This window comes from Desmodus rotundus, chromosome 3, assembly GCF_022682495.2.
Source record: "Desmodus rotundus isolate HL8 chromosome 3, HLdesRot8A.1, whole genome shotgun sequence".
NCBI classification, from domain to species: Eukaryota; Metazoa; Chordata; class Mammalia; order Chiroptera; family Phyllostomidae; genus Desmodus; species Desmodus rotundus.
The window spans coordinates 165,891,273-165,918,421 of record NC_071389.1 but is presented as its reverse complement, the minus strand read 5'-3'; the positions used below and the strand labels follow the sequence as shown (position 1 = coordinate 165,918,421).

General features: G+C 34.6%; 1 protein-coding gene across 8 annotated transcripts in view; it reads left to right on the top strand.

Annotated features, from left to right (window-relative positions):
• CCDC91 (coiled-coil domain containing 91) overlaps window positions 1-27,149 on the top strand; it is a 292,175-nt gene that overhangs the window by 79,689 nt on the left and 185,337 nt on the right. For 7 of the 8 annotated variants that reach the window (XR_008426514.1, XR_008426513.1, XM_053921692.1 and 4 more), the window contains 3 exons: window positions 15,658-15,818; window positions 16,752-16,955; window positions 17,675-17,779. Coding sequence is in view for 6 of the 8 variants with exons in the window: in XM_053921691.1 (XP_053777666.1) it covers window positions 15,658-15,818; window positions 16,752-16,955; window positions 17,675-17,779 (470 nt within the window). In the remaining 2 variants the exon portion in view is untranslated. The remainder of the gene's footprint in view (window positions 1-15,657; window positions 15,819-16,751; window positions 16,956-17,674; window positions 17,780-27,149) is intronic. The other variant, XM_053921690.1, reaches the window with a different exon arrangement.

The following is a 27,149-nucleotide window of genomic DNA, read 5'->3' as shown; positions in this document are numbered from 1 at the left end:
TTTCTTTCTAGGTTACTCTTGTTAAATAGATTTAAATCCCTAGTTTCTTTAGATTCTTATAATCCACAGATCTCCCACTATTTGTACTTAGATTTCTATTAGAGATGCAAAATTAACATGCCAACACAACTGATTTTTGGATTAACTTTCTGGCTGCCTTCCCTTGGAAACATGATGAAGTAGAATGTCATTCTTGATACAGGGCAGCACTGATTATATAAAAAGTGACCCTGATAAATAAATTCTGTCCTGTCTAGGTGCTCTGAAAATGAAGTCTATATATACCTGTTTGGAAGCCCTAGTTTTGGACTTTCCTAAGTGTGTTAATCCTTGTAACTGAACATGTGTGTTTTGAGACCCTGGTAGCTTTGCCCGTAAGATTGCTTCAGGAGATCCTGACTCTTATAGAGTATACGGCTGGTTTCTAAGCCAGGTGGGCCTCGCTCTGACCTGTGAAGATTCTGTCTACTTGCACATGAGTTGTGACTTAGGTTGAGGTCAGACACTAGCTCCTTTGTTTAAGCTGTGAGTCCTTTTCTTCTGAAAGAGAAACTTTTGACATTGCGTATACGCTGTTTCTATCCTATGTCTTGTAAGTGTGTCTGATGCCCCTGTATGGTCTTGGATAGTTTAAAAGAGTTCAGGTGTCTCGTTGGAAATAAAAGACCTTCTAGTAGGCATTGCCAAATCCAGATGTGCACTCGTCCTTTTCTGTCCCTGACCTTTTCCACCAGCAGCCTTCCCCTTCTTAGTTGTCATCCTCATCCTTCCATTCACTTAGTCAAAACACTGGAGTCATCCTTGGTTCTCCTTTTTCCCTCTTACACCTGCGTCCAATCTGCCAGGGACTCCTGTTACCTATCCTTTCAAAACATATGCAGTATTTTGTCACTTCTCATACATGTCACTCTTACCATCCTGGTTTGAGTCACCGTCATTCTTGACTGGATTACTAAGAAAGTGTACTAAACATAGCTCATCTAATCTCTTCTTCCCCGCAGCAGTCTATTCTCAACACAGCCACCACAGCAACTCTTATAATACATCTCTGCCCATAAGTGTACGTCAGTAAGCAGAAGTTTCTCAAACTAATTTTTTGGTGTGTGTGTGTGGCAGAAAACTCATTTGTGAAGCAGGCGTTTCTCCCAAATTTTAGGATATTTTCTAGGCATATATTTGTTGTAGTACCAAAAAACTTAGTTTTCTTGATAAAAAGTGTTCACAGATAGGTTTTGTGGATGTCTGACACAAATTAGGTTTGATGGACTCTCTAACACTCCCTGCTTCCCCCTTTTATGATTATTATACCTTTTTGTATTAAATGGCTATCTACAGTAATAGGAATTGTTAGCCTGTCCTTTTTCACCTCCATAAACATGGCCTGGATTTACTTAGTTTTTGTGAATTGTGTATCCCGGGGTGAAAGTAGCACAGTTTTATTCACGGTCAGCAATGAGGATTAAATAAAAGTAGGTTATTTACTCTGAAATAATGTGTTCCTTTTTATTTATTTATTTTTGCTAGTTGTTTTGTACTACTTCCTATGAAATGGCATATATTAACTATCTCCTTATATAAATAGCTTCTGAAGAAGCGAGATTGTTCATCTTTTTTCATGAACTTGAAAAGTTTCATGCAATATTCCTCCAAATGGTATTATGTGATGGAGAGTGGGTGGAAAGAACTGATATTAGAAATCAGGAAAAGTCCATTTAGCCCTAATCTGTTACTATTAGCAGGAAAATATAGGCCACACACTTGAACTTTCTGGACCTCATTAAGTGTAAAATGTAAAATTTCTTCTATATGTTGCTGTGGTTACCGACACTGGGATGTTGTAGCCAGGTGAGAAGTTTGACACACTTTCTCCAAAGAGGCCTTAGAGATGGCCAGTTATTTTCTTGTTAAATGTGCCTCTGTTCAAGGCTGGGAATTGGTCCTTGCAGACTCAGTAATCTAATTTGTCAGTGTGTTGAGAATAGAGTCATCTCTCAGAGGCAAACTCAGTTTATGAAACTTAAATATAAAAACAATATTAATTTATTAACAATAAGAAATTTCTCTTCAGAGAATGGAATACTGAGGCCATTCTGTCCCTTAGGTGAAACAAATGGTGAACACGTTATGATCTAACAAGGAGTTAGAATAGAGTTACATACACTGAGTTTGATGACATTTTGGTGAGAATGCATGTTCCTTTCACATTATAGAAATGGCTTTGCCAAGAGGACTGGAATAATTTAAAATGTTGGCTTAAGTGTCATTTTCCCTGGATAATACTTAGATGACGTCTGTGAAAATTTTTCTAACTTTCCCTTTAAATTTCTGGGGTGGGTAATTAACCATTCTTCTTTCTGATTGTGTTATTTCATTAAATATGTTAACTAGATAAATTAATGTTTTATATATATTTCAGGCTTTCTGGCTTAGGAATAGTTCTCACTTATTTAGGGGACAACATATCTGTATGTTCTGATCATTTATGTAATGATTCTTCTGGAAACTTCTGTTTTTAAAGCAGTTTCCCAGTCATATTATTTGATTATCATAAACATTTTTGAGGACGATAATATTATTTTGTTCATTTTCTAAATGAAATCAAGGCCCAGTGACTGTACTGGAATTCTGGGTTCTAAATATAGAATTGGGATGTCTCTATTTATTTTTTTAAAGATTTTTAAAATTTATTTTTAGAGAGAAGATAATGGGGGGAGAAATAGAGGGAGAGAAACATTGATGTGAGAGAGAAGTATGAGTCAGTTGCCTTTCGCACAGGCCCTGACCGAGGACCGAACCCTCAACCCAGGCATGTTCCCTGACTGGGATTTGAACCTGCAGCCTTTCACTTTGCAGGTCAACACCCAACAAACTGAGTCACATCAGTCAGGGTGAGATGTTTCCACTTATCACAGTTCAATTTTCCTCCCTATTCTATGCTTTCTCATGAAGAATGGCTTGAGTTCCCTTAAAAGGTACACTGAAAAAGGTAAATATATATTTAATATATATGCACCTCATTATGTATATGATGCACCTCTGATCACAGTTTTTTCCCCTGAATTATACCTTTATAGACAGTAAAATAAGCATTACTCAAGGCAGTGTAAGCCAATTGTGTGTTTTTGTTGTTGTTGTTAATTGTAGTTGTAGGAGCATATTGCAGTTAACTATCACTTTTTTTTGGTGAGATAAATAGTTAGTATTTTAAAGCTCAAATTGATATTACCCTTAAATAAACAGTTCGTAAGGCTTCACACTCATTCTTGTGTTTTTTTAAAAGTGTAGGATTATTAAAATTTGTATTTTTTGTTTGTTTTTGTCTTTACGCTTAAAGAGATTTTGATATTTCACTGCACTCTGATGACATTCATCCCTTAGGTGAAGGCATATCCCTCTGTTTCATTTTTGCTTTGGGAACTGCAGGTTGTACACCGCTTTCAGTTTACTCCAGCCCCACATGGTTCACTAATTTTAATGAATATGGTAACAGAACTTTATTTAAACTACATACTTCTGGATTTGGGCCTATAAAATTTCTTGGAGGTACTACTAAGAAATAGTTGTCTAACAGCTGCTATTATCTATTAGGTGTCTAATAGCTGATTTTAAATTGTTGGAAAGATGATATAATTGCATCCAGCAGAGGTTATAGAGATTTATGATATGTTGTTTGCTCAAATTTTGCTTTTGTGTCCCCATTTTGGATTGTTGGTAGACTTAGACACCTAGTTTTAAGAATATGATGGTATGTTATTTCATCCTATTGATAAAAAAGGCTGGTCTGCTGCTGTTGAAAACTTATAATTATGAAGTTTATAAAAGCCACATGGATGTATTATATGTATATGGAGAGAGAGAGAGTCATGTAGTTGTGTGTATGACTCCACAGACACCCATATATATGGAGAGAGAGAGAGTCATGTAGTTGTGTGTATGACTCCACAGACACCCATATATATGGAGAGAGAGAGAGTCATGTAGTTGTATGCATATGACTCCACAGACACCCATATATATGAAGAGAGAGAGAGTCATGTAGTTGTGTGTATGACTCCACAGACACCCATATATATGGAGAGAGAGAGAGTCATGTAGTTGTGTGTATGACTCCACAGACACCCATATATATGGAGAGAGAGAGAGTCATGTAGTTGTGTGTGTATGACTCCACAGACACCCATATATATGGAGAGAGAGAGAGTCATGTAGTTGTATGCATATGACTCCACAGACACCCGTATATATGGAGAGAGAGAGAGTCATGTAGTTGTGTGTATGACTCCACAGACACCCATATATATGGAGAGAGAGTCATGTAGTTGTATGCATATGACTCCACAGACATCCATATATATGGAGAGAGAGAGTCATGTAGTTGTATGCATATGACTCCACAGACACCCATATATATGGAGAGAGAGAGAGTCATGTAGTTGTGTGTGTATGACTCCACAGACACCCATATATATGGAGAGAGAGAGAGGTGGATGCTGGTTAACTTTGATGGGAATATTTAAATATAGCATTCTGGGTAGTATAGATGCTTCAGACATAAATGTGGGCAAAATACCCCATAGGCTCTAAAGTGAGCAGTACCATTTGGATACAATGATACTTGCGTAACCTCTGAAAATTATTATGGGGCCATTTATTTCATTTTAGGAGGTTGGGTCAACTTCTGGCAAATAGGACTTATATTTTAATCTACTGTCAATATGTTGCTATAAAACATTTTTTGGATATTTCTAATTTATGATTTAGGTAACAGAAAAAGAAGAGAAAATATTTGAAGTTCAAGAAACATAGTAATTAAATAAAAAGTTTTCATATACATTATAAAAATCAAGAGTGGCATGGACAGACAGAAAATAGCACGAATAGTAGAATAAGAGAAGAAAACTGCAATTGAAAAAAGAAAAGTACACATGGAAGGGAGAATAGAAAATAATCTACATAGTTTAAAGAGAATGAAAATTGTACCAAGTTCCATGTTGAAATTTTAAAGAGCGAGAGGAAAGAAGAAATAATTGTGACCTGCATTTTGCTAATATTCACATACTATAATTAGATTTCCTTTGCCACTTGATTAACTGGAAGGGCGGAAGTGGACTTTCAGCTAGTTTTGTTTTACTTTATTGGCTTTGTTTTCCATTGGCAGTTGGATGTAGTTAAGTTTATTTGAGGGCTGCTGGTTTTTATTCCTTTAATTGGCATTGTTAAATTACTGTATATATGCTAGCTTCTTTTTTTTAAGCTTTCTTTTCTTTTTAAGCTTTTAGTAACAAGTAACTTTAGTTGTTGGTATGATTTAAACATGCATTTTATTGAGAAATTTAGTTTTATTAAATTCTTAAGTTTTCATCCTCCTTTTTGTACTTTATGCTTTTACTATTAACTGGTTTATTTTGTTTCCTTGTTTTGTTTTCTTGTTTATTTCTATACTAGAACACACACACACAGGCAGACAAAACCCAAATCCTGCATGAGTTTAACTTTTTTAATGCATTTTTAATCTTTGCGATGTAGAGAGTGTAAGCTTTGGAGGCAAACAGACTTGAAATCTGATAACGACTGGATGGTCTTTTAACTGTGAGATTATGGACATCATAGTTAAACCCGAAATACTAGGCTCTTTATTTATAACATGGGTGTTATTGTAAGGATCAAATCAGTCGGCACACAAACATATTTTGTGTAATGTCTGGTACGAAGTATAGACTCAGTCAATGACAGTTCTTTCCCCTTTATTTATTTGGTTAGCTTAATAAATCTGAGCTATTATTTTTGGTCACGGAGAAAAGAAGTTTTTTAATGAAAACTATGCTTTATCTACATTCAGCACAAGTTTCGAGTTTATTTGATTATGGCTCTGTTCGTTGTCTGAGTTATTTTATATTTTATAGCTTTTTATATATTGTAGATAACTGATAGACATAAAAATTCTGTGGTGTCTAGTAGAGTTTTGATTAACTTCTTTCCTTTGGAAAAACATCTTACTTCAGTTTGTAATTTATTTCAACATTGCTTTACTCCTCATAAATTAGTTCTATTTTGACTTTTCTTTGAAGTGATTATAACTTTTGGCTGGTTCCCTCATTGTATGAGTAGAATAAAAAAATCCCATGTATTTACTTTATATCTCTATGAGAGTCAAATTTTACCTTTTTAGGGAAGTTATATTTTTATATTACATTTAAAATATTTAATATTTAAAATAATTTCCAAGAAATGTCTAAGTAAATCCTCAAGGGTAGATTGGTTTATTAAATGCATATTAAGTGCAGTGCACTAGTGTTTTATGTTAATCATTTGATATTTGGGATGTCCTAACAGTGATAGCAACTCTACTAGCAATGACAAGTCTTTTCATAATATCTAACTAGTAAATACTTGTTAAAAAAGATTTCATTTGTTTATTTTTAAAGAGAGGCGAAGGGAGGGAGAAATAGAGGGAGAGAAACATCGATGTGAGAGGGCAACCTCAATCACTTGCTTTTCACAGGTGCCCAGCTGCTCAGGCATGTGCCCTGACTGGGAATCAAACCGGTGACCTTTTGCTTTACAGGACAATACTCTACCCACTGAGCCATGCAGATCAGGGCATATCTAACCACTAAATACTTTAGAGAAGGCTTTATTTATTTGTTATCTGTTTCAATGCCAATATGATATTGTTAGGGTAAATTTTCTCCTGTAAAGGATTGCATCATATCATTCATTGCATAGTGTCTTGAGTTTGGTGTCCCGCTGCAATTGTATTTTGAATGAATGAACAGATAAAGGGGTCCAAAAAGAACGCAAGCACTTTTTTCCCTTAAGTGTCTCATCATGTCGTAATGAGTTTTAAAAGAAAATGTTTTTCTTTTAAATTGAGGTATAATTGACATGTAGCATTGTATTGGTTTCAGGTGTACAAAAAATTGTCCAATATTTGTAATATTGCAAAATAATCACAGTCTAGTTAACATGTCACCATACATAGTTATAATTGTTTTTCTTGTGATGAGTACTTTAAAGGTTTCCTCTCTTAGCAACTTTCAAATGTAAAATGCAGCATTATTATATTCCCGTGGCTTATTTATTTTAGAACTGGACATCTGTATCTTTTGGTGCTATTTACCCATTTTTCACCCACACTTCATGTTATACCTCTGACAACCACCAATCTGTTTTCTGTGTCTATGAGCTAGTATTTTGTTTGTTTGCTTTTTGGTTTTTTTCCTTTTTTTTTTTTTTGTTTTGATTCTGCATGTGAGATTATGGTATTTGTCTTTTTCTCTCTGACTTATTTCACTCACTGGAATGCCCTCAAGACTCATTCATGTTGTCACAGATGACAAGATTTTCTTCATTTTTGTGGCTGAATAATATTCCAGTGTGTGTGTGTATACCAAATTTTCTTTGTCCGTTCATCCGTGGTACACTTAGGCTGTTTCATATCTTGCCTGTTGTAAATAGTGGTGCAGTGATCATGGGGTTGCAATTATCTTTTTGAATTAGTGATTTTGTTTTCTTTGGGTAAATACCCAGAAGTAGAATTGCTGGATCATATGGTAATTCTATTTTTAAATTTTTGAGGAATCTCCAAACTCTTCTTTCTCTAGTGGCTGCACCAATTTACATTCCCACCAACAGTTCACAGGGTTCCTTTTTCCCTTTTTCTCCGCTTCCTCACAAACCCCCTTTTTTTTTTTTTTTTTTCTTTTTTGCTTTTTTGATAGTAACCATTCCAATAGGTGTGAGGTGGTGTTTCCATGTGGTTTTGACGATCATTTCCCTGATGATTAGTGGTAACGCGTGCCTTTTCTTGTTCCTGTTGGCCATATGTATGTCTTCCTTGGGAAAATGTTCAGATTCTCTGCCCAGTTTTTTATTTTGCTTTGGGTATTGAGTTATAAGCAAACATTGTTTTTGTGTGTGTGTGTGTGTACACACAGACCTAAAATAGCAGCATGCTTTTCTACCCTTCTCTGAATTGAGTAAATTGCCATTTATTTGTGATCTGAATTAAAAGAATATACAAAAAAAATGGAGTATTTCTGGCACAATCTTCTTTTATAAGAGAACAGCTAATAAGCCAACTGAATGATATTTATTTAATAAACATTTAATATGTGTCACTGATAAAATTCTACCTAATCCTCTCTGTCATATCTACACACATAGAAATCCAATTGATATTTATTTATTTATTTATTTAAGTTTATTGGGGTGACGTTACTTAATGAAATCATACAGGTTCAGGTGTTCATTTCTATGATACATGATCTGTATATTGCATTGTGTGCCTACCATGCAAAGTCAAATCATCTTCCATCACCCTTTATCCTTTATTATCCCCTACCCCTTCCTTCTCATAACCACTATGCTGTTGTCTGTGTCTGTGAATTTCAGTTTTATAAACCACATATGAATGGAGTCATATCGTTCTTAGCTTTTTCTGACAGACTGAATTTCGCTTCACGTAATATTCTCAAGGTCCATTCATGTTGCTGCAAATGGCAGTATTTCATCCTTTTTGTAGCTGAGTAGTGCTCCATAATATGTCCGTACCACATCTTCTTTATCCAGTCTTCTGTCAAAGGACGCTTTGGTTGTCTCTGGATCTTTGCCACCATGAGTAGTGCTGCAGTCAACATACGGGTGCCTATATCTTTGTGAATAAACATTTTCAAGTGTTTTGGGGATATCTTGCAATTAACTCCTTGTCAGAGATATGATTGGCAAGTATTTGCTCCCGTTAAATAGGTTGCCTTTTCATTTTATCGTTGGTTTTCTTTGTAGGAGCTTTTTAGTTTGATGTAGTCCCACATATTTATTTTTGCTTTTGTTGCCTTTGCTCTTGGTGTCCAGTTTCCACAGTCTTAGGAGCCAAAAACTGCCTCAGCATATCGCTTTGCATATCGCTTTACTTAATATTTTGGTATCTTCTTTTCCTGCCTCTTGGTAAATTGTTTAAGCAAAAAATTACAAGGAAAAACAGCCTCAGATTTTAGAAAGTAGCTTGACTTAAGTATATTGATGATTTTGAAATATTTCTTCTGTATTCTTCAAACTTGTTACACTCATTAGATAATACTCTGTATTTTATTAGTTTGTTTCTCTTTTCACTTTATTTGTTTTTTGGATGCTGTGAGATTTTCTTTCTGCTGTGACAATAAAAAAGCAATATTGATTTAAATAGCTTATTTTTTATTTTCCTGTTCAAAAATTATATTAATATGATATTTTATGTTGATCATGCTAGAACTCCACCTCTGTATGTCTCGGTTAGAAATTTAAAATTTTTTAAAGAAATTTACATAATTTAAAAAATTGCTCATTACAATTTGATATGTATGGTGCTGCCTACACAGTCCTTACCAACCCACTATTATTTCTTAAAGAAACACACTGTTATTTTTCAAAGAAACAAGAGGAGGTGGAGCTTTTATTTATAGAATACTCTAGAGAATAGTGAATGGGATTTTTTTCTTAGTTTCTCTTTCTGTTAGTTCATTGTTGGTATACAAAAATGCCATCAGTTTCTGAATACTGACTTTGTATCCTGCTACTTTGCCAAATTCACTTATTAGGTCGAGTAGTTTTTTGGTGGAGCCTATAGGGTTTTCTATGTACACAATCATGTGGTCTGCAAATAATGAGAGTTTTACTTCCTCCTTTCCAATTTGGATGCCTTTTATTTCTTCTTTTTTCTGGTTGCTGTGGCTAGGACCTCCAGTACTATGTTGAATAAGAGAGGTGAAAGCAAACATACTTGTCTTGTTCCTGATCTTAAGGGAAACACTTTTAGTTTTGGCCCATTGAGTTATGATGTTGGCAGTAGGTTTTTCGTATATGGCCTTTATCATGTTGAGTTATGCTCCCTGTATTCCCACTTTGCTGGGTGTTTTTATCATAAATTGCTGCTGTATTTTATCAAATGCTTTTTCTGTAGTGATTTCACTGCTCAGAATATACCCTAAGAATCACAAAACACCAGTTCAACAGAACTGGTTCTGCTCCCCTGTGTTCATAGCAGCACTATTTACAATAGCCAAGATTTGGACACAACTAAGTACCCATCAGTAGACGAGTGGATCCAAAAACTGTGGTACATTTACACAATAGAATACTGCTCAGCAGGAAAAAAAAGAGGAAATTCCTACCTGTTGTGACAGCATGGATGGAACTGGAGACTATTATGCTAAGTAAAATAAGTCAGTCAGTGCAAGACAAATATCATATGATCTCACTTATAAGAGGAATCTATCGAACAAAATAAACTAGTGAGCAAAATAGAACCAGAAGCATGGAATCATGGAATAGACTGACAGCTGTGAGAGGGGAGTGGGGAGGTGGGGACTGACTGAAAGGAGGTGAAGGAAAAGAACATGCACGAAGGACTCATGGGCATGGACAATGGTATGGAGATTGGCTGTGGAAGTGGGGGGTGGGCTGGGGGTCGGGGATAAAAGGGAAAAATGGAACATCTGTAATTGCATAAACAAGAAAACATCAAAAATGAAAAAAAAGTGTGTTATTTAAAGAAAAGAATACTCTAGAGAATAATTTAAAAGTAACTAAAATGATACAATTCCATCAATTATATAATCCTTTTTATTAAGAAAGTGACTATTCTTGTTTTCACTTAGCTTTTTAAAACTCTGATATATTTCTTCTTAAGTCTTTAATGTAGATACCTTAGATCTGGAAATCCATTAAATTATATGATGCATTTTTTAAATTGTAAATCAAAGGATATTCCCTGTAGGGAACCCTCCAGGGGTAGATAATATTTTTTATAAACACTGGCTTTTACAATGTTTTATTCAATTAAAAAGTCAATCTATTCATTTATTTTATATTTACTAACAAATCTTCATGTTTTGGTTTATTATTTGGATTGTCCTCAATTCCTGTATATTCTGTGTTTTCCATAAATGGGGACTTTCTGTAAATAATTGATCTTCAAAAATCTCATGAATGAGCATTGAATGGTAAAAGTGTGTTCATACATAGACCTGAAAACAAGTTAGGGTATTAGAGGATTTGAATGAGATGACAACTTGTGAAAGATAATCAGCTGCTTCTAATGTTCCCCTGTGATGAAAAGAATGGTGAAAAAGGGTGCCTGGCTAGGGTAGGAGAGAGTTTGAGTGAAAAATACAGACCAAAAATATTTTCTAAGTTAAAAGTTATAAAAACTACTACCATTTTATTGTTCTCCTCTTGAATTATTTAACTGTTAACAGAGGTAAACAGATTTTTTTGTGTGTGTCCAGTTAAATGCATGCATGTTTACACCTGTTTCTAGTTTAGACTTTACAGGAGTTATTCTTATGGAAACAAAACAGACCTGACCACAGGCAGAATTACTGGAAAAAATTGCATATTATTTGGAAACTTGGTGTCCTTTGCTGATGTGCTGTTCTGATGTAGTGGGCATTTTTTCGTGTCTTAGAAGAAGTCCATCAGTGAAAAATGATATATTCAATGAACTTGCTAATTGCCATTACAAAGTTAAAGATGAGGAACTGCCATTAATTGCACTTTTGATTAGGATTATATCTGTAAAGGAGTATATGCTGACCTTTTATCCTCTAAATCCTAGGAAATCAACGTTTGAAATGAAGCAAACTGTCTCTGTACTCTCGCTTAAGACTTAAAATATACAGCAAACAAACGAGATGGCAAAAAAACAAGTTTTGTAGTTTCTACTTCTTAAAAAATTTTGGCTGAGTTTGGTGCTGTTGGGTATACTTGACCCTCTGAATTTAAGGGTTTTGGGTATGAAAGCTAACACCAGTCAACTTTTAATAGACCACAGAATACTATAACATTTTGAAACTTTAGAAATTGTATCTTCTTGGCTAGGTGAGAATATAATTATATTTTAAATATTGGAATTTGTAATTTTCTATTAATCTTAAAGTTTTTCATATATTAAGACAACATAACACATGTGTACAATCAATTCTTCATAATATTTTGGTTCTATCTGTGTGGACAATGTTTGCCCATATGTATATTTTGATGGTGAATTTGGTATTGGATGACTAGTCACACAACACTCTGTGAAGATGCGCGTTTTCGAGCATAGCGAAAAACTTAAGAGGTTAATGAAAAAAATCTTGTTTCCATTTAGAGGGTAATATGTTTATATGTTCTCTTTTACAGCATCACTTATTCATTTTTTCATTTCATTTTATTTATCAGATAAATTTCTGAAAAAACCCACTAATTTCTCATATGTTGAAAGCACATGGAAATTATAGTCATTTTAGGTTCAACTTTCCTTATGTCTGGAATAAGTATTGATGTGACTAGCAGGGTGTCGGAAAGACTTGCAACTCCAAATCTTGTTTGCTAGTCTAGAGTTGATTTTTGGCATATTTTCACAAAAGCATCATTTCTTTGAGGAAACTTATTGGTTCCTATTAATCTTTAGTTTGGCTTGTTTTCCCCCTAACTTGTATATTCAGAGCAAGTTTTGATCTGTGGGAATATATAGCCCATGGAGATGTAGCACTACAACCAGGAAGGACATTGAAACAGGAAGTCTTCAGCATAATATTTTTAAGCATGTCTATTTTATATTTCTTATATTTAAAAATTACACCCATGAATCTACTGTTTAACAAGACAATCACATTATCAGTTCTAGTACTCTTGTCGCATTCCTGTGCTTTTCCCTAGAAGAAAGCATTTTCCTAAGAATTTATTATCATTTCCTTGTTTTTGTAAAAATCACTTTTTGTATATATATATAAATATTTATATATTATATATATATAAAGAAAAGAGTTTTGCTTATGTGCCTTGTAAAAATGGGTTAATACTATGTGAACTCTATGTGGTTTACTTGTTTTTATATTATTTACCTTATCTAATATAAAAAGGGATAGTATTACATCATTTTGAGATACATATCATTTCCCCATTTTCAGAAGAGGAATCTGCGGTGTAGATGGGTTTGTGTAATTTGCCAAAGGCTGCATAACAAGTAGGTTACTGTTGTTGAAATGTGAAACCATTTCTGACTCTATAGCTATGGCTTTTACTCAAGCAGTAATATTGTGAGGTCACAGAGGTATGAAACTGACATAATCAGTACCTGTTGGTAGCACAGTGTGACTGGAATAAAGTCAGCCTTTAGCGGTATCATTCTGGCTTGGACAAATAGCTCGTTGAGATACTATAAACTAAAATGGAAAATATGAAGCAAAGCATGTTTACATAAGATGATGGGTAAGTTTGACGTGCCTACTAGACAGCTGTATGGATCTGGAGGTCTGTAGAATGGTTAGTGCTAGAGATACGAATTTAGGTATCATTAGCTTATAGGTGATAATTTAAATAATGGATTTTGAAAGAGGTAAGAATACTGTAAATATTGAGATCAGAGCATGAAGGAAACAGTGAATTTTAAGACTGAGTGGAGAAAGAGCCTGGAAAGAAAACAAGAAAATGTAGTAAAAAATTAGGAGGAGATCTAGGATAGAGTGGAATACAGATGCCGAGGGAAACTGCAAGGTAAAGGAAGGGTCACTAGTATTAGTGCTCTGGAGAACTAAAGAAAGATGAAATAAGAAGTTTGTTTGATTTAATAGCAACTGATAAGAGTCTTAATTGAAGAGTTCAGGGGAGTGATGACGGCTGAGTGGAGAAGAAAATTGACGAACTCATTGGAGATAAAACAACTGCATTTGAAGGGGAAGTGTGACAGGTGGTGGTAGCGGAAGGTTTGAGGTTGAGCATGCCTCTCTTGCCCTCTTCCTACTTTCCTCTCTCAACCTCTCCCTTTCCCCTCCTTTTTTTTTTAATCTCTTTACTTCCTCTCTCCCTCCCTTTATTCTACCACTTTCCCCTTCTATTTCTAACGTGACATACTTGGACATTTAATGTTGTAGTTTGATAGTTTCACTTGGGTCCGATGCCATTTGTCTTAGATTTTGGCTGTAAATACGAAAACGTAAAGATACGTTAAAATGTTCAGCAGTTAGATCAGAATGATATTTTTAAGAGTTTCTTGAATCCAGGATCATAGTCATACATACCTTTTATGCCTTGAAGGAAACATACTCTTTTAATGAAATTTAATCTTTGAAATAATAATGAAAATGGTATCAGCACAGTGCTAAATGATTTACATATATATTTTTTTCAGTTTGTGCCTCATAGGTAAATCTATGTCGATTCTGCAGATGAGGAAACTGAGGGAAGTAACCTTGCCACTTGCTCTATACCTGGTGTGGCAGTTAGGGTCCAGAGTCTATGGTCTTAATAACAGGACTGTATTCCCTCTTACTATATACGACAGTATTGATTTCATACCTTTAAAATTAATAAGATTTTTGTTATAAATTATAATTTAGAATTAGAATGTTTGACATTTCGGAGAAATCTGTTAACATATGGAATAGTGAAAATAGTAATTTCTTTTTCAGAAATTACTTTCTTAGAAAGAAATTCCTGAAAAAGATATATCAAGTACAAATATGACTTGAAATTCTAGTTTTCTGTATTTTAATTAAAATAGTGAAGTTCTTATGGGAGAATCTAGAATATCTTATCGAGTATGGAACATACTATTCTAAAGACACAATGTTGCTATAAAAGTGTAGGCAAGAAAACAAAATGATCTCAGAAGATACCAATCAGAAATTGATGCATTTTCTAGTTTACTAATACCTAATAACCATATAAATATTTTTCTTCAGGCAAACATGCAATTTGCATTGTGCGCTGCCTTCCAGAAATTATGGTAGAACTTCGCCGACGTTGCCACTGATGCCAATGTGGAATAAAGGTCTTTATAATTTAGAAAGTCAGAACATACAAGTGGATTATTGCTAAAAATAATTTACTCTTCTTAAACTTTAAAGCACATAGTAAAGTCAATGTATTCGAATTTTTAGAAAGAACATTGGAAAATAAAGTAATATAAATATAATCAGTTTATTTTGCCCACATCAATTGGTTTTCCTTTTGTGACTTTTGTTATTGAACCAATCACAATCTAATGTTTTGTTGCAAAACTAATTACAGAATTGTTAGAAAAACATTGGTTTTCTAAAAAAAAATTCAGTAAACTAACATTGACTTTAATCTTTTGTTGTTGAAAAAGAAGTTAACACAGAGACAGTTGCTATTAATTATTTAAAAAAGTAATTCTTTTCCCCTTAGCTCACTTTCTTGTAATAAATAGTTGATTTCACTTAACTACTGGGGTCATAAGCTCACTGAGTACATAAATGCTTGTCTTGCTCACTGCTGTCTTCTCAGTGCCTAGTTAGTGCCTGTCTGCGCCTGGCACTCGTAGGTACACTAGTGCTTTTTGTTAACTAGCTCAATAGATAGGTAATAGGTTTGAATGCTTTCTCTGAGTTGGAAATGAACTTCTTATGGTAATGTGTTAGATAAACACTAAGACATTATTATTAAATTGTTCCTTTTGCCTGGGTCTCATGTGGAAATATCATGTTAAATTAAGAAACACTCGTTTTAGATTTCAGGTAATAGTCCTTCAAGAATAGTTATGGAATCCTCATATTCAGTCAATTTGCTTTTACTTCCCTAACCTTTCCCCTTTCCCTCCCTCTGCTGTCTTTCTTCCCTTTAACCTATTCTTTATTTCCTCTCTACTCATCATTTTGCTTGTTTGTTTTCCTCTAGTATCTGGAGTCCATCTTTCTCCAGCTTCTCCTGCGATTGTACTGGACCATGACCACTCTTCTCCGTCCATTGGCTGCCTCTCTTCTGAGCACATCGTTTCATCGCCGGAGATGACGCATGCCGACAACAGCACTGTCGGTCAGGCTGTTCCGAAAACGCTGGTAAAGGCAGTCGTATTTTTATAGGAAATTCGCATGCTTAAAAGAACTGCATACTGATTTAATTGAAGCTTTAAAATTTTTCTGATTTCTCTTTATATTCTTCCTGAAAAATATTTCTGTAGGCATTCTAACTTTGAGGCTAATATCTAGAATTTAAAAAACTGAATAATATATTTGTTTTGTGGAACAATTGCGAGGTATTTAAGTAGCCTTAGTTACCAAAATATGGTTTGAGTATTTCATTTATTAAAATTGACTTAGTTTTGTATTTCTAATCTTCAACTTCAAAAAGGAAAGTAAGAACAAAAAAGAATAACTATTTCTCTTTTCAGGGATGCTTATTATTTGTTTTCAGGTATTAGAGTATTCTTTGTGATTTTAAGAGTGATATCCAAAAAGATAACAGTTCTAGGGTTTATTCATTCAAATATTTATTGATCCAGGCTTGTGCTAGATGTTGGATGTTGTCCAGATTTCTCAAGTGCTGTACACAATTGAGTCATTTGTTATCTACTGGAAAGTGATAATTAATTAGAGAGCATTGATAAATTTCAAATTCTGATTTACAGTTTAAATATAAGCAAATTCTGGGTGTGTGTGTAAATTCAAGGACTGGTGGGTATCGGATGTGTCTATACATAGTTGACATTTTCAAGTATAAGAAAAAGTTTTAAGTTTTTAGTGCTTTATTTGCAAAATAATAAATACTGCTTTAAACTCTACAGTTTAGAGGAAATTTTGTGTCTTACTGCAAAGATCAGGTTGTTGTAACAGTTTGAGGTCTTCTGTTGATTTACTTAAAGGGTGAAATAATTTCGGAACCCTTGCTACAACTTAATTTCCAAATGTGGTTTCTAGTGCCCTTTGGATGTTTTCATTATTGGTGCAGTGTAAACTTTTCCCTCTTGTGTATTTTTTTTTAATGTGGTTCAGATTCAGCAATCAACACACACTGATCTGGATATCTCACTTTTTCCATTGGGTTTAACTGATGAGAAAAGTAATGGAACAATTGCTCTTGCGGATGATTCTGAGGATCCTGGAGCCAACCTATCAAACATACAGCTTCAGCAGAAAATTTCAAGTCTGGAGATGAAACTCAAAGTTTCTGAAGAAGAAAAACAGAGAATTAAAAAGGTATATTTACAGTTTCCTAAAAAAATAAATGTTTGAACTTTACATTCTGGAAATGGATATCATCCCAGTCTGTGATTACAAACTCATCAGTGAGTGGGAGAAGATGCCGTCCTCCTTGGCTATAGTTTTCAGTCAGTCATTTGAGTTTATCACTTAGAAGGCTCTGATAAGTAATCTCTTGTCTTAAATGTGTACTTTCAAAGACATGAACATCTTTTCCTAGATTTATTTTCTAACTAATGCCTTTTTTCTGGCTTGTTCTTATTTACCTTGAAAGTAGGTAGTATTGTTTTTCTGATATAGTCTAGAAGATTGGTAACAGTTTATCCCCAGCCATTTACTCACACCCAACCTGCTCCTGTGTGAAGTCAGGTGTCATGGGACACTTGACAAGAGTACTTAGACACACAGCTATTTTAGTAAATTACTGACTTATGGTCTCACTTCTCATTCCTGCAAATTTATCTATAAAAAGACCATAGCAAATTTATAGAAAGTATATGTTGAAATAGATTGTGTTGATTGCAGTTAGTTTAGATGTTTTTATTCACTTATTAGCATGAATAATTTTAGTGTTAGAAGCATATAATCTGTAATAATATTGAACTTCCTGTGGGCTTTTTTTTTACCAAACATTTTCTGGTATGTTCATTGAAAAAAACTAAATGTATTTCATGCCATTACATATTACATAATTTGTGGTTGGATTTCTTTTTTAGGATGTGGAACTGTTGATAGAAAAGCATAGTGTTTTGGAAAAAGATTTCCTTAAAGAAAAAGAGCAAGATGCCATTTCTTTTCAAGATAGATACAAAGAACTTCAGGTAAACCGTGTATGCTTACAACTTAATATGTAGGCCTTTTGATGAAGTATATAATATAATTGCAAAAAGTACTCAATAAATACTCTTTGAATGAACAATCAGTATGTAAAATATTGACCAACATGGATGAAATTAATGATAAATGCCACTGTGAAGAGTAGGAATCTGTGAGAAACTGTGAAGGTTAGTTGTTTGAGACTCAGTTTAGTGAAAAGTATTCTGCTTCTGATGGATAAAATTTGGAATTTAGGCAATCTGATTTTTCTTATTTGTGATTATATTTAAAAAAAGTTTAGCATCTTATAAATCCCAAAATGAGAAATTTAACCTTTTTCATATATTGTAATCAGTGTCTCCTCTTCTTTGCCTCCTCAAGTTTCCTGTTCTTCCCCTTCTCAGTAAATGACAACTCTTTCCATTTGCTATGGCTGAAAATGGCATTTACCCTTTTTTTGTACTTACTCCATGTCTGTTCCTTCAGGAAAAAACTGTTGGCTCTACCTTCAAAATACCCAGAATTTGACTGTTTGTCATTATGGTCACTGCTACCAACTTATTCTAGGCTATCCTTATTTCTCCCTTGGAATAGTAAAGTATTTTCTGACTAATCTTTATGCTTCTCTTGTTGCCTACATATAGACTGCTCTCCATCTTGCAGTCACTATGATCTCTTTAATACTTAAGAGTTGATGCCATTTTTCTGCTGTGAAACCTTTAGTGTCTTCTCATCTCATCCAAACTAAGGTCAAGTGAGTCCTTCATTGCCTGCAATGCATGGCATATTCTCCTTTATGCTTTCTCCCTGTCTTTCCCTTGCCTCTTCTCATTTTGCTTTAGCCCTGTCCCTGAAACAATCTTCTTTTAATTTTCTGCATTTTTTTCTTTTTATATATCATCCAGGTCTTCAGGCAGGTATCACCTATCACCTTCTCAGATAAAGCTGGCATCCCCTACCAACTTTCCCATACTATATTTGCCTAGATTATTTTAATAGTCTTCTAAGTAGTCTTCTAGCTTCTGCTTTTGCTCTTCTCCTTAATGAGTCTTTATTTCAGTAGGTAGAGTAGTGTTTTTAAAAATGTAAATCAAATCATTTCCCAGCCTCAAGTCTCATACTCCTTCCAGTATAAGTCCTCTGGTTTCTTCATCTTTTCCAGTTTACCCTGGCTGTTTACTTACACCACACTTCATGATAAGGGCCAGGGGAATGTGTGCATCTCCTGGGGGGAATTCCTTGGCTGGTGGAGTGGCCAGTGGAGGGAAATGGTTCATGATTTAGTCCTAGTCTCTCTGCCTGGAATGCCTTACCTCCAGATATTTACATAGCTCTATTAAAAATGAGGCAAAACATGAAAATAAGGAAAAGGCTGAGTAGTATGTTCTTTCAGTATCTGTGGGAACATCATTTAATAGACCTACGAAAGGATCATGTAGGAGAATGTGCTTTGTTTGACTCATGGTTTATTGCTGTTGCATGCTGATTATATTTTTTCCCAGAGACTATGCAAATAATTTGTTTGTTAGAAAAGATAATCCTATAGGAGGCCAATCACCAGTTTTTTTCTCTAGCCTAGCACTGTTTCTTATCTAACCATCCATTATTTAAATTATATAAGTATGTAAGTATATATATCTATATATATCTTCAAATGCACTTTGAACCAGTCTTAACTTCTGATTTATTTAGTTGGCTTTTTTTTTTGGTTTTATATATTTAATTGTAAGTGAACTTTTACTGTTGTTGTAACAGTTGACGCTGCACTGAAAGGAACTTTTTACAAAAAACAGGTATGTTTGAGTTGCTGATCAAGTCAGGTTGCCAGTTGTAAATGAATTACTCTAATGGGGGTGGACAAGGGCATGAATGATACTACTTACCAATACGTTAGGTTAGGGAGTATGAGACAAGTTCAGTCTTAACATAAGTGATTTATTTATTAATAAGTGAACAGAAGAAATCTTTGATGTATGTTCACTTTATATTTATATGAGTCATATTTTAACTTTTTGAAAATTATATTTTAAGAAGTCTCAGAGAATCTTCAGATACCTGCTTTTGTGGAGGCTTTCTTTGACTGTGCTACAGAAAACGGGAACTGTATACACGCGTGGCATTCCCTAGCTTCTATTCTTTGCTTTTTGGCCCCTCCGCCTGGAGATAGCATTTATCTCCACCTGTTCTTTTATTTTGATTTGTTTATTTTTTGTTTTCCCCCACCAGAGTGTAAGGGCCGAGAGATCAGGAACTTTCTTTTCTTGCACCTAGAGCAATAGCCTGGCATATAGTGTGGGCTCAATTAATACTCTTGAATGAATGTGAACTACTGTCATGCACCGTGTTCACCAAGGGCTCGTTGCGTTGTGTGCAGCCACAATTACCAGCCTCATGCTTGGAATTAAGGTGCTTATTAGAAGGCACAGTACTGAGTACTGACAGAACTTTGAGTTTTCTTCTGTCTACATTGACTTTTTCTGAGCCCTGTAGTGTGATGTGTACTTTTACAAGTTTAGTTTCTCAATCTGTTAATGAGGACAATAACATACCCGAGAAACCATCTAGGATCTGGTCTAGGATAGCGCTTGAGATTTTCACAGTAAAGACTTATCTAAATGCCAAGTGGCATTATCATTGATTTATTGCTTTTGCTCTTGATAGTGATAATTTAATAGTTACAACTTGATTCTTCAAAACTAATATTCAATTTGAAAGGGTCTTCCTTTTACAGGAAGCAGTACTACTGAAGAAATCTTTTTTCAGATGATTTTAGTTCAGTACTGAGAAGGACCTCTCTCCTCTTCATACAATGTGATTAAAAGAGTGAATTAACTTACGGAGTATTTTATCACCTTGGATGAATAAGTGATAGAAAAATGTGCTGGGAGGTCTCATAGCCAAATTGAACTCAAAGGCAGGCATGCTGTTCAGCTGATACAGGTAACCTCTGCCTTTTTGAAAGTACGCCTTTCACTACTTTGCTTTTATGAAAGACCTACATCAGTACCTGTTTTCCAAAGAGGATTTTAGCTTTTATTTTTAAAAAGGCAAAAAGTGAAAATAGTGCTCAGTGCTTGTTTTGGTATGATGAGTGGTTTTTCATGATATCCTGCACATTTTGGGTATTTGTGTAAAATACTGTATTTTAACAGGCCTCAGGGAGGCCACTCAACCAGACACTGCAGGGTTGGGGGAAGGTGGAGGCCACTCTGTTAATGTCAGGTGTGGGGTGAGATTGCAGATTTCCCACTCAGCCTCCTTTGACACCCTGGGTAGAAGGCGTGCCTCCTTACTCCAGAGAGAAAGTGGAATTTTAGGCCCCCTCCAGGCCTTGTCTTGGAGGAGGTGGAGGTACTCTGTAGCTGTTTGCCATATGCTTGTGCTAACGCCATGGAGCCAGGAGGCCTTGTTACTTCTGAATGGTTGTGAAAGTTCTGGCTCCCCACTCAGTTTCTTCTCTCACTGGGAGGGTGAGGGACATGGAGCCTCCTTACTTCTGGGTGGGGATGCATGTCCTAAAAGTGCCTCCAGACCTCATGGTTTTCTCTGTCACCACCTCAGGGGTCAGCCAGGGCAGCACTTTATAGCTGGGTGAGGACGACGGAAGTCTGGGCTCAGCACTCTGGCCTTTGCTCACTGAGCTGGAGGGCTCATATTTTTTCCCGTGGGGTATAGCTATCATAGGGTGTTGTTTATCTAGAAGTGTCCTGTTCTGCCCCTTACATTGTCCTTTGGCTGGAGAGGGATGGCATTTCTTGAGGATGCTTTTGTTTGTGCCCTGTGGTTGTTGGCCATCTTATTATACGAGGCTAAAAGAAAACTCACAGAATTTACTGCCCTGTCATCCCTTGGGTCCTCAGGTCCCAAGGTGGTCTTCCTTTCTACCACCGTCTAGAATCTTCTTACATTTGTTCTAAATAAAAGGCCATTTGTCAGGCCTTTTAGCTGTACTTATTGACATACATAGGGAGGAGTGCATCTCCTTCATCTTAGTCTGGAAGTGGATTAGCAAGGAACATTTAAAATTTTAAATAATATTTTTGTATCTACAGCAGAAAATTAATTTCAATCTTAGGATACATTAATTTAAAGCAAATATTTTGAGTTATAACACAGTTTGAGTAGTTAACTCATGGAGTCATTGATACAAGAGGGGTAAATAAAAATCTGGATAACTTAAATTGGGAAATAACCCATCAGTTTCCATATCTGCTTTATATTTACTAGTTTGTGCATATATGTTTACCTAGTTTGTGCATATATAGGTATATGTGTTAGACTTTCTGAAAATTTACTTTCAAAAAAATATTTAAATTGATTTAACAAGGTTTTAGAAAATCTTGGGCTTTACTATTTGACCTCCCTTCTGTAATCCATTTCTTGCTGGGGATATAGCCTTTTTTTCAAAGTGGTACAAAATGCTATCTAATAATTTCTTAGGAATACATATGATTAAATTTTTGAGTATAAAAGGAAGCCCCTGTATGCTAATATGTATATGAGGATATATTAGCAAAAATGAGTTTCTTAATAGTGAATATATATTAATTTTTTTTGCTTAAATTAATAGTTGGACAGTCATTCCTCAGTTATTTGAGTGTAAATATATTTAACATATATTTTCTGTAGAGTATGACAATCCATATATTTTTTTAATATTATGGCATAGAGGTCTTCAAAATATTTTTGGAAGTTAATACAGTAGAAAAAGGTTTTTGCCATCTATGATGTGATGGATAATATATTGGTGCCTGCCTCCCTTTGGTATCCTAAATAAAGCAAAACACTTAGAATATGAAAAGAGAGTATTGACATGATTAAATTAGCTAAGAAGCCTTTCTCCTGAAATAATATTTGTATGCTTATGTATTTGTAAGAATGTTTATTATATAAAATGTGGACGGTTAAGAAAAAGAAAACAAAATTTATACCTATTCACCACCATGAAAATTCCAAGTGTTTTCTTGAGATCTCAAAATGCAGGGCTTGAATTTTTAATTTTATTAATTAATCTACTCTTACTTAGGCTAGTGTTGGGTTTGCCAAGATTTTAGTCTGACTAGAGAAAGAGTAATTAATAAATGGAATGTTTGTGAAATCTTTTAATAAACTTTTTCTTAAAACACCATTAACTGTTACAGGGAACTCTGACGGTGTTGTTTTATGATATTGTCTAATTAGCAGGATAGGTGGAGGTTTGGGAATGTGCCTGTACCAGAAGGAAATAACGAATACTGTGAACTCCGCAGTACAATGGGGGTGTGCACACCTCTCCTTTCCTGTTCTGTCCAGGGCGTGTGGGCTAACCAGAGGAAGAAAAGTGAGTCATGTGTGTTTGTTAGAGGTAGCTATTTAAAGGACTTTTCGTAAAACTTGTAGAGAGAACTCATCTTGGTACAACTTGGATTCCGTTTTGTCATCTTCGACGCCCGGAGCAAGTCCATTGCACCTGTGATAAGCTCTGAACAAACTTGGCAACTCATCAAAATGCACGTCTTATGACATTGCCACATTTTAAAAAATCAGTTAATAGACACAACTGATTATTGACTTATCATCACTAATAGTTGTCAGTATGGGTACCTCAGGCTACCTTTGGTTTGGGAATTTTCTGTATGAATATTTCAAAGGCTGGGCCAGTTCTTCCCAATGCCATTTCCTATTGAAATGCTTCTTGGTTATATTATGTTACTTTTCTGTTTGAGAATTTAATTTTTAAAAAGTGATGTGAAAATACAGTGCTTCAGAGGACCTTAAATTGACTTCATAAATGGAATTGTACTTATTCAAATTACTGCCTATGTTCTGTTATTGATTTCACAGGTTATATTACTCATATATGAATAGATACTATTTTAATATGTTTGTGTACTATTTGAAAGTGAATACTAGTCAAGTGTTGCACAGTTGGTTGCTTAGCCAGAGGCTGCTAGTTAGCGAGTTATTAACCAGTTCCGCAGAGGACACTCAAAATGTACTTGCTGTCTTGTTATAAGTGGAGAATGCTGAAGGAAATATAAAGTGTAGCTTGAAGACATCCTGTTTGTTTATTCAGCTCTCTTTAAGAATGATTAAGAAGAGAAAAAATGAAAGGAAAAATGAAGATTTTATGTCTGGGTTGGTTTCATAATGCCTTTCACTTAGTAATATATTTTAGACTTGATTAGATATTGGGAAATGAGTACATTTCAGTTGTTAGGGTGCCCATCTTCTTCCCAGTCCCTGTTTCAGGAGTTATTATGGGGGGCTTACGGTGAGATGCAAGCAAACATTTTATTTCTTATTCCAGAATGAACTGAATTATCAAGTCCAGTTTATACACTAATATTTGGAAAACCTCTCTGTCAAACTGTATTAGAACAGTAAACATTGAAACGACAATTTTATATATTCTAAAGTTTATTCATAACAAACTGGTAGAATTTTTTATATAAAAAGAGCAACATTTTGAGGGTATTTTATTTAATTTCAGTTGTACATTTCTTAAATAAGACTTTAGGTCAAAGTAATGTATGAAAACATTTTGTAGCAGTTTTCACTGATTTCTTCATTGTTTTGCTTCAATGACTTGACTTCCTTTCACTTTTAAAGCAGTAGTCCTCAGTCTGGCTCCCCTTAGCGTCTCCAGGGAAAGCTTTAAAAGAGTATGTTTAAAAATGCTCAAGTACTCTTCCCACACCAGTGGTTTAAGGTGTTCAAGTGGTTCAGCCGTAAGAAGCGCATGTAGTGAAAAAGGTGTGTGAGGAGAAGACTACTCTTCATCCTTTCCCTCGATCTACCTGGTCCCTGCTGGGTTATTGTTATCCTTCCACAGCCTTTTGTAGTGCGCACAAAGCCAACTGCAGCTGGCTGGCCCGCTGGCTTGCTCACCCTGCCTTTCCTCTTTTCTGTACAGACTGTAGTGTATTAAATAAATGCACTTATTATTTAAAAAATTTTTCTCCAACCTCCTCTTTATTTAAGAACACTTCTCAGAGGCCTTTTCATAGTGGTTCATTAAGAGATTACTTTTTTTCTTTTGTTGGTATGGGAGTATATAATTCAATTTTCTTCTATTATAAAGCATTGTTGTCAAAGAGTAATTTTAATCTAACTCTTCTAGTTGCTTGTTCTTTAAAATAAAATAATTTTCTTAGAATATGTTCTGTGATTGGTCATTCAGGGTTGATTTCTCTAGATTTACAATGTGTTCATATAACATATAATCCCCTTTTTAAAAAATTTCTAGGAGCATTGATTAAATTACAACTTTAATACTTATTTTATTTCCTTACTCTCTATTTTTCTTCCGTCTGGTATCTGATTTGATGTGTGTTATGTAGTCTTTGTATTTTACATTTGCCTTTACTCTTGAATCCCTCTCATCATTTCTTTTTTATATAAAACCTGTTTTACCTTTTTATTTTATCTTTAGGTATTTTCAGTTTAGTTTATTTGATCTCCTGTTCTTTTAGTTTAGTCATCATTTCTGAAATGATTTATACTGTTACAATTCTTTTCTGAAATTTCTCACATCTGTTTTACTAGTTATGACATATCTTTAATTTACTTTATCACTTCCCTAATATCTTTTAGCTTACTTTGCAGTATGTGTAGAGTTTTGGATTTCTGTTTTGTGGTGTATATCGAGTATGTGTTACTGGTTCTACTCTTTTAGGTGCTCTGTGTGTTTTTGCTGAGGGAGTTTTGGGAGATTGGAGAACGATCCCTCCAGCGCTGCCGTAGCCCCCGGGCCCCCTCACTGCTGAGTATTATTGAAGGGGACTGTCTGTGATAGTAAGGGTCGAATATGTGCTTTCCCTGAGGATGTTACCTTTTCATGAATTAGTAGTATGTTGTAAGAAGTTGGAGGTCTGAATCTTGCTTAATAAAATCTGAGGGAAAAGAACATGTTTTCTTCATTTTTCTATACTATTGTTTGGTACTTGTAGGTGCCTATGAGAACTGTTGAAGAAGAAAATAGAGAATTAAAAACTACTTGGGAAAGATACTGTTTTCTTGGTGTTTGTTTTCATCTTCAATTTTATAGAAAGTCATTGAATTTCACATGCTTTATTCCATTTTTTTAAAGTGAAGATGAAGAAATTTAAAAAAACTAATTTGAGGAGGGAGGGTATTTTCAAACATATCTATAGGGCTCCTAATTTGATTATTTGTCTTACAACATTACAACTTTTATTTATACCTTTTTACCTATATCTGCAGATGGCATATCACACCAAGATTAATGTTCCCAGTAAGGACCTAGGTCATTCATTTCCCTCCTGTTCCCAAATAATTTATTTATTTTTAAAATTTTTATTGTTATTCAATTACAGTTGTCTGCCTTTTCTCCTCATCCCCCCACCCCCCCACCCCAGCCAAACCCCCCTCCCTCCCCCACCTCCACCCTCCCCCTTGATTTTGTCCATGTGTCCTTTATAGTAGTTCCTGTAAACCCCTCTCCTCACTGTCCGCTCCCCACTCCCCCTGCCCATTGTTAGATTGTTCTTAACTTCAACGTCTCTGGTTATATTTTGTTTGCGTTTTTCTTTTGTTGATTATGTTCCTGTTCCCGTTCCCAAATAATGATGTTGAGAATAAACACTTTAGTTTTACACTCTTTCTCCTCATTCACCACCTTCATTCTCTCACTTAACTTTTCCTTAACAGTTAGGAATTAAAAAAAAAATGTGGATCATTTTTAGAAAATAAAAATTATATATTTTACAAAAAGAAAGAGCAGTTTAGTTAACTTCTTATTTGTAAAAATACCAGCTTGTTGGACACAGTTTAACAATGACAAACCTCTTGCTTGTAAAGATACCAGCTTATTGGATACAGTTTAAAAACTGACAAAATTATAAACATTTTAAGAAAGTACTCCTCCAATTTTTTAATCCAAATAGGCAGTTTTTTAAAAGAAACAAGCAATTTCTTTAGCACTTTCTAACCAATGGGAAAATGTATACTTAAAAAATTGAGTAATTTCTTATTAAATAATATTAGTAATAGGAAAATTGACATTTTAGTCTCAAAAAATTCCAAGTACTGGGGACATTTTTGAGAACTGAAAATATAAGTATAGTTTGTTGAATTTCATATTGGTCCATACATGTATCTTGAAGGCATTATGTGATTTTTTAAAAAAATTCTGTTCTAATAGTTCAGAAAATCAAGTTTTTTCATTTTCCAAAACTAAATTGAACTATTTGGAAGTCATTAAAAGAATACCATCTTCAATTCTATAGGCTAGTTGGCCATTGTGAGAATGTTTTTTCTCTCTCATGCAATAAGTGAAAGTTAGTGTTTGCTAGTACCTCCTCAAATCTAAGATGACTCAGATTTTTGTAAGAAACACCATTAATTTAATAATAATAGATTTTGAGGGGACAG